Source organism: Aristolochia californica, unplaced genomic scaffold, assembly GCF_029961685.1.
Source record: "Aristolochia californica isolate CCGP_79_NKW_82.1479 unplaced genomic scaffold, dmAriCali1.0.hap1 SCAF_6, whole genome shotgun sequence".
Lineage (NCBI taxonomy): Eukaryota > Viridiplantae > Streptophyta > Magnoliopsida > Piperales > Aristolochiaceae > Aristolochia > Aristolochia californica.
This window is the reverse complement of record NW_027182257.1, coordinates 43,542,690-43,556,833: the sequence shown is the minus strand read 5'-3', so window position 1 is coordinate 43,556,833 and position 14,144 is coordinate 43,542,690. Positions and strand designations below refer to the sequence as shown.

Genomic DNA, 14,144 nt, shown 5'->3' with positions numbered 1-14,144 from the left:
AGGGATATGGTTTTTCTATGCACTGTGAGAGTGAGAGTAAACAAGCTGTATTTACCTTTGCTCCTTTTTTTAAAAGAAGAAGCAAAACTCTCAGCAACCATTTGGATTTAAGGAACTCATATAAAAAGAGAATCCAGCACATCCCCGACTCTGTACCGACCGAATTACAGACAGGTTATTACAGAAATAACTGTACATGTGGAATTTTTATTAGTTCAGACTGTGACTCGTATGAAACCTGTTCTTGGCCTTAAACTAGAGGCATGGATTTTGAATATCGTTCAATCTTTGCTAGGACGCTAGCTGCTTTCCTCCCAACCTGACCATTTTCCTGATCTCTTGTGCTCAAGCCCATCAGTGGAATCCTAGCTGCTGAACAGTAATACTCTGCCAAGTCTCTACCAGTAAACACTTTTTCTAAAAGGCCTAAAACCTCTTCTTTTAACTCAAGGGTTCCCCAATCCAGAATCTCCAGCAGAGGATGAATGGCATCAGCTTCATGCAGCACATTGGCTCCACCATAACTTGAGACATCTTGAACTAGTGTTCCTAAAGCTTGAACTGCTTCAAAAGCTGTTTCATGAACACGTTCCAATAAGAGGCTTACCAACGCTGGTAAAGCGTTTGCTGTAAGTAAACAAAATGAGGAATTTACATTGCATATAGCCCCATGAGCCTTACAAATGGGACCAACGGTCTGCCTAAAATACCAGCAGCCAGTTGTTGCAGGTGGAGCTACAAGTGTTGGAGTGCTCATAGACAAGTCATAAATTAATGCAGCTGATCTCGCCTTGGAAGTTATACTACCTGACCTTAGCAGGTTCACAAGCAAGGGATAAATTCCCAGTTCTACAATCTTCTTTTGCCTCTCTATGTTAGATGGATCTGTGAACCGAAAAAGGGCCCCAAGTGCATTTTCCTTGGCCTCCATGGTCCCAGTTTTTAAGATACCCAAAATTGCTGATAGTCCATCTGATTCAATCAAGTTTTTTGTCAAGGCTGATTCAGATTTTGGAAGGTTGGCCAGTAAACCTGCTGCAGCCATTTGTGCATCACCTCTAGTTTCATCCTCAAGAAAACCCACAAATGTCTCTAGCCTTCTTGGCTCAAGAAGAAAATCTGAAATACCTCCAGGATCACTCTTTGAGAACCCAAAGAGCAAATTAAGAGCATGTTCCCGAATTTCCTGATCTGGGTCCTCCAGTAAGGGAAGAATTACTGACACACCATGTGCTCCAGCCACTGTTTTTTCTACAATACTTGACCCAGACTTGTATATGCTCAGCAACGAACGCAGAGCAGGCTTCCTGATGCTTCTATTTGATGTGGGGTTCTGCTGCATGGCTAATAAGTTGATGACAACTGCCTCCAACTCAATATGTGCCCCACTTGCATCAATGAGAAAATCAATTCCATCAATGAAACTTAGATTTTGAAGTATCTCACAGCATTTGGTTCTAATTCTTGCAGGGACGAGGGACAAAAACATTAAATCCAGAATGAGTGGAACTCCACCTGCTTCTGCAATTAACTTCTTATTTTCATAGCAAATTGATAATTTAGTAAGTGCGGAAAAGGCAGCATCTTTGCACTCATGATTTCCAAACAACATTTCCACCAGAGGACGTATTACTCCTTCCTCACCAAGAAGCCTTATGTTCTCATCAACCAATTCCATTTGCCCGAGGGCTCTAGACAGAGAAATTTTTGAAGATTCAGCCCCTGGAAGACATTTGTAACAGTGAAGTCAAGAATGAGCCTTGAATTAAATGTCTGTAATGCATGCGCAGTTCACATACTTTGATCTAATTTTATGAACGAATTTTAAGCTGACAAGATAAGTAAGAGAGACCAATCATTCATTAAATATAAAAGAAAACATTGACCGGGTATTCATTGACCATGCAAACATGTCGTTGCAAAGAGACAAAATGAGTAGTTAATAGACCCCTGAGTTAAGGGAATATTTGGTACTTAACAAGGCAAAGGCCAATATGCATGGAGATGAGGAGTTTCTCGTCACTTAATCCTTAATCAAGACAAGGTTTTGTGTAGATAGGGACCATAAATTAGCCATTCCAACCATACTTCTAATGTCTACACGCATTTCAGGTAACTTGAGCTCCTGAACTCAGTGAAATGCTAGTCTTACCAATGCCAAAAGTTATGATTACAGCATCCATTTGTAGATATTTCAAGGATCTAAACAAGCACCATGATCTTCATTCATTATAAAGACCATGATTATTTCTAATTTAGTCTTAATTTTTTTAGGTGATCTGGAGTTTATCTTGACACAAACTACTATTGAAGTAATACTATGTCTTTAGTTACCAAAGAAAAAGTATGACCTATTTTACCTTTTTTTTCTCTGTAGTAGATAGGCAATGATAAGATATCCATAGTTCATATTGTTAGAGTTGAAGGGTATTTATGTCATTTATGTAATTTAGGTTATCTATTAGTAGGAAACCAAGTTGGGAGGTTCAGGGTGTGATTTTTGTATTTTTCTGGTGGCTTATTAGCTGAACTAGATGAGAGGTTAGAGAGGAGCATTTTTGGTCCAATCTGTAATAGTAAACTTAAAAGTGTTTAATACAAGAGTTTAGAGGTTCTGACGGCAGATTAACAAGGCTGCTCTCTTTCACGCAGTTCTCTCCCTCTTTCTCTCTTTCTATAATATGATTTTACCCATATCTTCCTTATCCTTTCTAAATATGTTGGATAATTACATGGGCTATTCTTCTGCCAACAATGGATATTTGTTGTTTTTATTCAATTTTTTTCCCATAATTGGATCTTTCAATGACCCCCCACCCCCAAAAAAAAAAGGAAAAACAAAAAAAAAGGTGAAATTAAATAAAAAGCTTTTAGAGATACTAAATCTGAGTGGTAACAAAAATTCAAACTGTGGTTAAAGAAACGACGTGAACTCCACTCTTCCAGGTTACCAAGGAGGCAGGTTCCGTTTATGAAGTTGAAAGAGAAAAACAATGAAAGATAACATTCAAGGTTCCATAGGATGTTTATATATATGGAATCATTATAATGAGGTCTCACACGAACCTTGACAAAGACGACCTATAAGAGGCTTGTACCAACCGGCAGCTGCAACTCGAGAAATATTATCATCATTATCATCACAAATCTTCAACAAGATGGTTTCAGCCTTCTCTGCTGACTCTTTTATTGTACCCTTCAAGATTGTAACCAGGAAAAGGATGGAACCTTCATGCCGAATAAGTTCCATTGAGATTGATAAGTTCCAACCAGAACTGTCATGGAGCAGTTCAAAAAGTAACTCAACCGCGGCTTTTGACAGATTTGTGTCCCGTCCAAGACAAGGTATTAGATGATCAAGACCACGGCATTCAATCATCTTATCCTGTACATTTGACAACCATTCAAGACACAGCATCAGAAGTAGATAACAAACTGGAACACTGGATATGGTGAGTAATCAGTAACAGTAATAGGACTGAATGAGAACAGGTTCATAAAACAGAGCTTCAGATCATTATGAAAACAGTAAGTAAAGCACCAAAAGGGCACTATCAATGTTTTTCTCTCGGTAATAGATAAGTACTCTTTCAATAGTAAGATACATAAATTATTAACCGTGTCATTGAAGAAACAGAAAAATACATAGATGAGAGCTAGATCATGATAATTAACCAATATTGGGCAGCTTACCTTGTTCCTTCCATGCTCCTTCACAAGGGCCATTAATGTAACTAAAACCCCTCTTTTCACATCTTTGTTGTGTGATTTCCCAAGAAGGTCTACGACAATATCAAGGATACCTTCTATGGCCACCCAATCCTTGTTAATTGGATTCTCTCTAATAAGCTCCTGTATCTGGATAAGAGCCTCTGCAACCAAAAAATCAATTTCTGAGAGTAACTTGCCCTTTGCTGATCTAATTTTAAGACAATAGTTCAACTCTCTCCACTCTTCAATTGATTGCTTCAGACAAACATTTAACCTAAGTGAAAAATCTCCAAGTTCTTCTCCTGTCTCAGGGTCAGTTGTCAGACCACAGTCAAACCAAGCTCTAATGGCTCCCCTTTCACAAGTAGTCCCTGTGCAAAGACTGACTGGCTCCACCATCACAGTTCTTTCTATAGGGCACTTAAATGCTTTGAAAGGTTGAATATAATCCTTCTCTGAATATTTCTCTATGGTTTGTACTCTTAAGAAATACTGTGTCCTAACTTCTTGGTCATTTGCTGCATCTGCTCGAGACAAAAGCTTAATAACCTGCTCAAGAAAGAGGACTTCAGCTTGTTCTTTTCGGACAGCTGCTTCTTCTTTTTCCTGCCTAAAACTCTCAAGCTCTCTGCTAATTTCTGTGGGCTCTACAGGAACCCCGACAGCTTTTGCTATTTCTTCTAACATATCATTTGCAAAGCCCAAGTCACTCTTTTGTTCTAAAAGACCTTGATCCAGCTTCTCAACAATCCTAAGCTGAGCTTGAGAAGCCTCAAACTCAGCCCTTTGCATCTCATCATGTAATGTTTTGACTTTTTCAGAAATATCTGTGAGAACCTCTGTGCTTGCAAGAGATAAGCCAGCCAAAGACCTTCCAATATGCCTAGTGACATACTGGATTTCTTTTACTATGTGTCTGCACTTAATCAGTAAGTAGAAACGGGCACGATTTCTGTACTTGTTCACCAAATGTTTGGCCTTGTTAACGTCTTCCTTGAGGAACTCAAGAGCTTGCCTTGCAGCCTGTGTATCCTTTAGATCACGGGCTTGTAGTGCCTCCAAAACAGGCTCAATATCCTCTAGGTATTTTGACAGAAGCTTGAAGCTCTCCTTTTCGACTAGGACATCCTTTGCAGCCAGCGCTGTTTCGACAACCTCCTTTGTCAGAAGAGACAAAAGTGCTCCAATTGGGATGAGTTCCAAGTAAGACATTTTCTCAAATCCTTTATTTATAGCCTTTATCAACACATTGCATTCCTTGCTGAGCACAATTTGAGATCACCATGCAAAATACATCTCAAAATGCAGGATGCTTCTGTCACCCACTTGTATATTATGTGTCTGAAAAGTACAAAAGAATAGAACGCAAAAGGGAGAATTCAGATTCCTTCTGGAAGGAAATATCTCAGCATAAATCATGTGTTATTACTGCACTCGAAAAAAATCATTTTTTAATATAGTGTGAAAGAGATTTCATGAAGAGGAGTGAGGAACAAAGAGATAGAACAAAACAGTTATTATATCATAAACAACACAATAAGAAAACCAATCTAGTATCAGAAAGGGCTGGTTCTTCAAAAAAATATCAACTGATATTACTGAATAAAAATGAGCATGGAACTTGAGAATTTTTAAAGTAAATACTAGTTCTGTAGTTCTGGTATTCAAGTAAAACACAAATTTTTTGCACAAAGAATATTTTACAACCTAATGCAAGCTCATTATGACAATTAGCTCTTCACAAAGAAATTGTCTATATAATTCTAGGAATCAATGACTATTCCTCCACAAGAGATGGAAAATGATAATGAAGAATTATTTCATTCACCTAGTCGTAGGCAATATGAAAGAGAAGCAGACATAATGAGATCCTTCTCAAATTGTGAACCCATACACCTGATCAAAATAAATGAATAAATGCAAAAGAACCCATTTTAAGTCAAATAACATTCAAATACGAAGAATACATATCCAATGAATAACTTTAAAGAAAATGCCACCAAGATCACATGTCGTTAAGAACATGCCTCATACATGATGCAGGGAAAATGAACTTGGTGAAACAGTGAAAATATAGACCCTCATCAGCTTCAGAGAAGTGGCAAATTAATGGAAAGAATTAGTCATGACAAGTACCAAAATAAATTTGTCCAATGCACAGAAACAAAAGAATCCACATCACAAAAAAAAAAAAAATTAAAGGGAAAAAACATACCATTCCCCTAGCATAATTAATAGTATTTGTCTAAAGGATAAGACTAGCAGACCATCATTAGCATTAAGGGAAAACAAGAGATGGAACTACGCTGCCAGAAACAGCTCACGAGAACTTCCTTGAAATGAATGTTCGAACTCACTCGAATTAAAAGAAATGAAACTCAATTGGCACCTGACCTTTCTATACAGCCTGAAAACAAACAAAGAGTGGAGGCTAAAAGAGCTTTGCTAGCAGTATCATCTTCAGTAAGTCCATAGTTCACCCTTCAACAAGACATAATTATGGCCCACGAAGAAAGGGTAAAAATATAATCCTTCCAACAACAAAATAGGAAAAATTTCCCCATCTTCAAACACCAGAATTCTATTTTAATCGAATTAATACACCAAAACATAAAAGCCGTTGCAACAGACCATCACCACAGCAACAATGGAGATGTATAACAGCGAGAAAGAAGCTCACTTGACGCACAACAGCATTCCCTCAAAAACTTGCCTTCGTTAGAAAATAAATCAAATTCACGGAGCAACAGAAACAGAGTGAAAAAAACAAGATACAATGCAAAAAACCCAGTCTTCTTCAATTCATTAACATGACAAGACAGAAAGAAAAGAGAGAAAACATCATAAAGGAGAAGAGAAAGTAAAAAAACGAGTTTATCTTGCCAAATTGAGCTCCGAGAAGAATTGACAGATTTATATCCCAGCTTATGCGCAGCTGAAGAGACACATAGCTAAGAAAACCCAAAGTCGGCCTGGATATCTCCTCATTTTTCTTTTACAGCACGTAGCAGAAGAATAAAAACTACCCATTAAATACAAATTCTACGAGAAGTCAATGCCTTCCAAAACCACGTTTATGTGAAATTATGTTGGGGAGTTCAGCAAACTCTTGTTCAACTAATACAGTTGGGGACCATTTGGAGAGTAGGAACGAAGAAAGAAACTTCCTCTCGGATACTGAAAACCCAAAAGTCCAGCACCCTGTTGCATGGCAACTTGCAGGGTAAGTCATCCAGAGAAATTTGACGAAAATACTACTAGATTACACGGTGAAATTTCTTCGTCTTGGGTATAGAAGGGACCACCAATTTAAGGGATAATTTATGTCAACCATTTTAAAGATTTCTATTGTGTCAACCATTTTAGGACGAAATTTTGTAATATTATAAGGATATTTATCGAATAAATATTATTATTTCCATTTTTCTATAATAAAAAATCTCCCATCCTGATAAGCTTTATTTTGTAGCTTCACCAAAGTGGAGTTTTTTGTTCTCTTTAGAAGACGAGTTCCATTAAAGAGAAAGCTTACCAAACACATTTGTTAAACACTAAAAGTAGTCATTTGGTCTATGACAAATATTAATTTAATATCAATTAGGGCAAGGAAAATGGGTAGAGAACACCATGAATTCATTAAAATTTGTTATTCTTTGATTGACTAATTCAAATAATCTTATAGATAATCATGTTTAGTGTTAAACATGTGTAACGGTAATTTTAGTGTTAACCATTCAAATAATCCTATTTTTAAATTTTTTCCGAATCTTGTCGGGTCCTCGCTAACATTATCCCATCCCCAGTCCCTACATCGTATTGAAGCAATGTCTTTTGCAAAGTAGTTACCACTAATTATTTTTAATTTTTTTTCATTTTTACCCTTCTAATTATTAATATTTTTTAACCTTTTTTATAATTTTATATTAGAATTTAAAGTAAGATAAAAAGTATTATCATAAAATAAAATATGTATTTGTATATCTTCTAGGTTGGATCGAGTATTATCATCCAAGACCGTCGCGCGGTAGACGTGGTCACTTCTTTCGTTGACCCCCAATGGACGGCCCAGATTATCTCATGAAACTCCTCACATTAACGTGCTAGGGCACCAGGCGCTCTTCGCCAGAGTCTCGACCTATAAAAGCAAAAACGTCCGAAACTCGCCCCTCCCGGCTGCGGCAAGAAAGAACCCAGGTCTTCCTCTTTTCTCTTTCACTCGCCGAGGGTTTTTCTGCTGTAAAAAGGTAAGCTATCTTCCTGCTGATATCGTGAAATCCTAGAGGTTGTTAGGGTTATAAGTAGATGGCTTGGCCAAGTGATGAAAATCGTGATACGTTTCATATTACAGTTTGTTACTTAGAAATCACACTCTCTGGACAGTGTATTCAACCATTGTTGCCTTTGCACTGTTTATATGTAAAAAAGGGTTGGTTCTTTATCTTGTATGATCTTTCTTTCATGGTGAACTGCGAAGGAGAGGATCCGATTGACTTGTAGTGGGATATTAGTATATAAAGTCGCTGCTACTAGGAAAACTTTGGATTGGAAGCTGCCCTTCATGTGGCCTGTCGAGGGCATTCGTTAACTTTGACATTTCGAGATTTGTATTGGGCTCCGCTTGTGAATAAATTTTAGGACTCTTCAAGGCCAGATGTGTCTGGCTCTTTTATACCACACTTTATCTTGTCTACTTCTCTAGCCTTCTAATAAATGGCTATGCGGCCCAAAATGTATCTTTGGCAATTCGGTTGCAATGTTAATACTGATCTTTGTTCCAAGCAGCAGCCATGGCGGACAAGGCTGTGACCATCCGCACCAGGAAGTTTATGACCAATAGGCTCCTGTCGAGGAAGCAGTTTGTGAGTTATAACTATTTACTTATAACAAACTTTCTCCAGATAATTGTGAAAAAAAAAAAAAATTTATTTATTTATTTATTTGTGCTTCCATCTTATATTTACCAGGTTATTGATGTTCTGCATCCTGGCAGGGCCAATGTGTCTAAGGTACAGTGACTGGCGTCATCAAATTGTCTATATTTGAGTTCTTCTGCCTGTATGTCCCTGAAAACTTCTCTTTATTCTTCAAATGTAGGCTGAACTTAAGGAAAAACTTTCAAGAATGTACGAGGTCAAGGATCCAAATGCCATTTTTGTGTTCAAGTTTAGGACACATTTTGGAGGAGGCAAGTCAACTGGATTTGGATTAATCTATGATTCAGTGGAGAATGCTAAAAAATATGAGCCCAAATACAGACTAATTAGGGTATGTTATCTCTGCTGTTCACTGCTTTTGGTGCTTGTTTTCCTTTCATAGAACTTTTAATTCTCTTTGAGTGTATACTCTAGTATGAGTACTAACATGTTCACAGCTCTGTTTTTCTGTTCTTTAAATGTGTTATGGGCTGTGTAATATCTGATAAATTGATAGACAAAAATGTTGTTTTGATATTTTCCTGGTCAGTTTCATTCTGCTTTCCTCTCAGTTAATTGTTTGGCTGGTTACTTAGACAATGACTTCTTTTCATACTCATTTCCAAATTTCTGCAGATTTTTTTTGAAGTTTGCTTTTTGCTGTTGGCTTCTCCATTTTATTTTATTTTTAAATTTCTGAACTTTTTTTTATGAATAGCAGTAAAGTGTACCTAGATTTTTACTTTTGACGTGGATATTATTGATGTGAAAGGACTGTGCTTTAACTTTCATGCTTTAATTCCTTTTTATCATCATTTTTTTCTTTTTATTATTCCTCTTTTTTTGAACTTATTGCCTATGGATCGGTCTGTCGTTTCTTTATCCAATGTTCTGAAAGAAAAAGCATGTCATTTGAATGATTCTTCCTGCCACTCATCTTTACCCTCCGTTTCTTTTGTTATTATCTGTTTGTAATATAATGATTGGAGGAAATTAAATGGTATTCTACGACAGGAGAGATTATTTGAGTTCTCTATTGTTATAAACTTTTAAGTAAAATTATTGGGAATGGACCTTTTACTTGGATTATGTTATTGGTATAACAGCTTGTAGAACGAATAGCATCTGTTGTTTCTTTTACTGATTATGTGTTTGGGTGTGGCAGAATGGTTTAGCAACTAAGGTCGAGAAGTCAAGGAAGCAGCTCAAGGAAAGAAAGAACCGCACAAAGAAAATCAGAGGTGTTAAGAAGGTTAGTAGCACCTTTTGGATCGTCTCATTTTGTGTTAGATCTTACAAATTGGACCACTTGATACATGTTTATATTTCTGATGTCTCACAGACAAAGGCAGGAGATGCTGCCAAGGCCGGAAAGAAGAAGTGATTTTGTTGGAGGAACTGCTCAATTATTTGCACCTTACTACGTCTCAGATGCAGTTTACGAGTTAATTATGTTTTTTTCTTGTTTTTTTTTGTCTCAGTAGATTTGAGTTTGAACAGTTTGAGATGCAGACAGTTTTGATAATGAACTGTTATTGCTAGATGTAATTTTTGGAGGTTATTCTCATCCAAACCTTAAAATATCTTTTGAGTTGCGAAAGAGTTGCTAAGATAACAAATTGTCTTTGGAATATAGCTAATAATCCCTGCTGGATACGTCTCAATAACTGTGGGCACGGGTTAAAGTCTCAATATATTGAGGGCATTGAACTTAAACACTGCTGTCTAATGCGGAAGAGTTAAAACCAGGATCTATCTCCACTATATATATTTTTTTTAAAGGAGACGAGTTTTCAGCTTCCTCTATTTGGAAATCTTTAACACAAAACTTAAACCTTAAACCTCAGAGATCATGGTGATAAAGCTTAACTTACCCGACTGGGATGAGTCTTGACTTGTCATTAACGCATTTAATTCATATTCCTAAAGATTTTCAGGCACGGAGATGTGTTCATGCTTCATATTAATCGAGATATGACATGTCATTAACGACTAATTCACATCAATTACCAAAAGTTGTTCACAGTGCGTCTATGAGACGGATTTGTCAGTTATCCTCTCGAAAGTAAAGGAGTAACAAAAAAACGAAAGAAAGCACTCATCTCCAAGAAAAAGGTCTAATGGCAGCTCTGTTACTGTTTCTCTCCAAGTGCTAATCAGAGCTCTGAGTATGATTTAAAGCTTTCTATAGTGCCTTGTAGCTTTGGGTGAGAATTTTTCTATCTTTTAAAACCGACATAAACATAAAAAAATAAAGAAGGTCAAACGAAGAGTTTTCACCTCTTCTTTTCCTCTTTTGAGATTTCAACAATTTTAACAAAGAAATAAGGAATGTGAAAAAGTTACTCCAAATAAAAGACACGGTCAATTTGTCTCTAGGATACTCCATAGTTGAGATTACATAAGAAAGTGGGTATTTGTTATTTCACCATTATTCATCCACACTTTCAAATAACTTATCATACAGCTCGATGTGCACAATAACTGCACTTGACTCATCTACGGAGGATCTCATACACAGTATCTACCTGAACCACAAATTTGACGATCCGCCCTCACGGTAGCTTGTTCTTGTCCCGATTACGTGCAATTTCTCGAGCCATCTCTCGAATCTCCTCAGGAGATGGAGGGAGAGGACCCTCAGGTGGATAGACTACATAAGATCGCTGTAAAACAAAATAAGGTGAAATATTTGTGTCCTTCCAAAAAACATAAAAGATAGTACTACCAAAATGATTAAAAAAAACCCAGAATCACAGGCAGCAGTTTAGTCTGCCCATAAAGGCTGAAGCTTTTTATCTTCAAACTCGAATTGGCCATACTTACATTTGCCCTTCATTTTATCTATAGTCTATTGGTAGATGTTTCTATGATAACTGGAGCTGTTTTTCTCTTCTTTTGTGACTTCCTCCTGGTTTGATTTGGTCCAATTACTTCACAAAAAAGGAGCCTTCACATGTTTTAAAGGTTATCTTCTTCTGGCTCAAATTGAGAAGTATTAACAATACTTAACCACTTATCTTATTAAAGTGAGCATGAGAATATGATGCCCTACCTGATCCGTAGAAGCAATCATTATGTACATTATAAGCTTCTTTTAGTTCACTTCACCTTTTGTATAATCCTCATACTCATTGCTACATGATCCCTAAGAAATTTGCATTAATCTCAAATTCTCACAAGTTTCGTAAATGGTTCTTGTTATTGGTTTCCTAACTGTTGGATGTGCTTCTCATTTCTGTTCTATTAACTATGTTGTTTACCATCCCATTTGTATAGAGAAAACTAAAAGTGAAATGATCAGCAAAAGAGAGAAGATCCTGTACCCACCAACAGAGCTTAACTAGGAGAAACAATGACCCAAAAAAACAATGTTTCATCACGAAAAAGAAAAAGAACTGCAAATCATATTAGAACAAGAGAAGGGACCAAAAATAAAACCATAATGTGCCTCAAACCAAAGCAAACACTTATAGCCAACACTTATGGAGACGAGCATTAGAGAAGATCTGTATATAGCTCATTTCATCTTTCCATCAACTGTCATAGTTCTGACAAAGAACTATAACATCAAAGACCAGATTTATTATCAGATGAGTTTTTCATTGATTATATGGTTGCATAAATATAAAAGCTGTTGAAGATTTCTAATACAAACAATAATTCATAGTCTCGTCTGTGAAAGTCAACCAGAAAGAGGCGCTGAGAGAGAAAAACAACAATGGCAAAAGAAAGCAAGCCTCATATTAGCTCATTCAAAGGTGTAGTACAACACTTTCTAACAGCTTAAAAACGTAGAGTTTCTTTTATTTCTTTTTTACACTTTAAAAGAAAAGGAATTTTTTTCAAGTTTTTGAGATATTTAAAAAGCGGTGATTACAACTTCAGGAGCAATGATAAAATGACCGGATGAGAAACACAACAATGAATGAGATTCAAAAAGGTAGACTCAACAGCGGGAATACTTCTTACTTAATTTCTATCTTAGTCTACATAATCGGAAGATTTTGGTGGGATGGAATTGCTGACAGCAATAAATAACATATGGCTGAAATGGGTACAGTCAAGGTTCTTGATTAAAATTGGCTACCCAGAACCAAGAAATCACGTTAAACTCTTTCCAATCGTATCCATGTAAGATTTTGACCACCCTCGACTTTCAATCAGAAAAAACAAAACGTCATCAATCACTGAAGTCTTAGAATGACTGAATTATATTGACAAAATGTCTATCTGATCGCTATGATACAAACCATCCCTTCAAGTAATTACTCATTTAAGGATAGTAATCCAATAAATGCAAGTTAAGGATATACTACTTCGCTTGATTATGGCAATTCTCTCCAAAAAAAAGGCAAATCGGCAGCTACTAGACATCATTGACTCAAGCCTCGCCCTAATTGAAAATGGCTAATGGCAAAAGTTCGTTTTACCAGCAGTAGTCATCTTGATCTAGTAGACAAAAGAGATTACGGAAACCTTCTAACGCACATACGTGAAAGATAACAATACGAAAGGAAAATGATTGAAAATAGAAAATCCCTAGTGGAGAAAAGAGAGACTCACAAGAACAAAAACCATTAGAAGTAAATTGGGAGAAGTAAACGACGGAGACGTACAGAATTAAAGTTGGAACACATATAAGAGAGAGAACTTACATTCCCCATTACTCTCTGAAGATTCTTGGAGTTGTTGGCAAATGTATACATGAGAGCGATCGGCACAGTGACATAAAAAGCGAACTTCGCGATCTCCAAAATCCCTTTCGAAGTCCCCAGAGCAGACATGTTCCAAAACCCTGAACGCAGGCGCAGTAGCAAGACCCAGATGGAAGTCGGTGGCAGAATGCCAGAAACCAGGTATGGAACGGATAAGCGATCGTTCTAGGGGGTGTCGAGCACTCAAAGAGACTCACGCTTTCCCCTTTTCTGTCATCTAAAATGCTACTTAAGCGCCCTACATGTGACCAGTCCGCAAGCGAAAACTAATGGGCCACGCCAACTTTAATGCTTGCTATAGCCCATGGGCTTTAAGTAATTTGATTGTTTCGTGTTCTGTTACAGCGGGTATTAATAATATTTAGTCAACCGAGTCGATTCGCGAAAGAGTGGCGGTTCGGTTCATGTGCTCGCGAGGCGGCTTATTTAATTAAACCAGCGAGCCAGGGGGATCGGTCGAAAGAGGCGTTCGGCGAGACACTTCGGACGGGGATTCGTCAGAGCAGAGGCATTCGTCGAGAGACCAAGGCAACCACACGACTCCTCTCCATCGATTTTCCCTCAACAATAACCACAAAATCGGAGCAATCTTGTCGTGTCTCCCACTTCTTCGCCATGTTCGTCTTCGCTCTTCGGCGTCTTCACTTTTCAACGTCTTTGTTTTCGTAGCTCTTCTAGGAGAGTGTACTTTCTCGCTGTTTAACCCATGGTGTCGAAGGTGTTTAGAGGAAATACCTTCTTCAGCAGTAGAGCTCTTGTCCTGATGTGAGGACGGGGACTCTCCCTCCCCCCTTCCTAAGTA

General features: G+C 37.3%; 3 protein-coding genes across 4 annotated transcripts; 1 reads left to right on the top strand and 2 right to left on the bottom strand.

The window, feature by feature from the left end:
• Positions 1 to 50: 50 nt before the first annotated feature.
• On the bottom strand, positions 51 to 5,605 carry LOC137934485 (U-box domain-containing protein 43-like). Its single transcript, XM_068778854.1, has 4 exons — positions 5,540 to 5,605; positions 3,694 to 5,052; positions 3,067 to 3,385; positions 51 to 1,722 (listed from the first exon to the last, which is right to left on the bottom strand). The coding sequence occupies exons 2-4, from the start codon at positions 4,921 to 4,923 to the stop codon at positions 251 to 253; spliced, it is 3,021 nt and encodes a 1,006-aa protein (XP_068634955.1). The 5' UTR covers positions 4,924 to 5,052; positions 5,540 to 5,605; the 3' UTR covers positions 51 to 250.
• A 2,241-nt stretch (positions 5,606 to 7,846) lies between these two features.
• LOC137933963 (small ribosomal subunit protein eS24z) lies at positions 7,847 to 10,243 on the top strand. Of its 2 annotated transcripts, none has more exons than XM_068778109.1 (6): positions 7,847 to 7,955; positions 8,494 to 8,570; positions 8,676 to 8,717; positions 8,806 to 8,976; positions 9,790 to 9,876; positions 9,967 to 10,243. In XM_068778109.1, the coding sequence occupies exons 2-6, from the start codon at positions 8,499 to 8,501 to the stop codon at positions 10,006 to 10,008; spliced, it is 414 nt and encodes a 137-aa protein (XP_068634210.1). In that variant the 5' UTR covers positions 7,847 to 7,955; positions 8,494 to 8,498; the 3' UTR covers positions 10,009 to 10,243. The 2 variants fall into 2 exon arrangements, with proteins under 2 accessions (XP_068634210.1, XP_068634212.1); XM_068778111.1 differs by having other exon boundaries at positions 7,860 to 7,955; positions 8,497 to 8,570.
• A 706-nt stretch (positions 10,244 to 10,949) lies between these two features.
• On the bottom strand, positions 10,950 to 13,535 carry LOC137934729 (uncharacterized). The gene is made up of 2 exons (XM_068779233.1): positions 13,283 to 13,535; positions 10,950 to 11,290 (listed from the first exon to the last, which is right to left on the bottom strand). Exons 1-2 carry the CDS (start codon positions 13,409 to 13,411, stop codon positions 11,180 to 11,182), a joined length of 240 nt encoding a protein of 79 aa, XP_068635334.1. The 5' UTR covers positions 13,412 to 13,535; the 3' UTR covers positions 10,950 to 11,179.
• Positions 13,536 to 14,144: the final 609 nt, after the last annotated feature.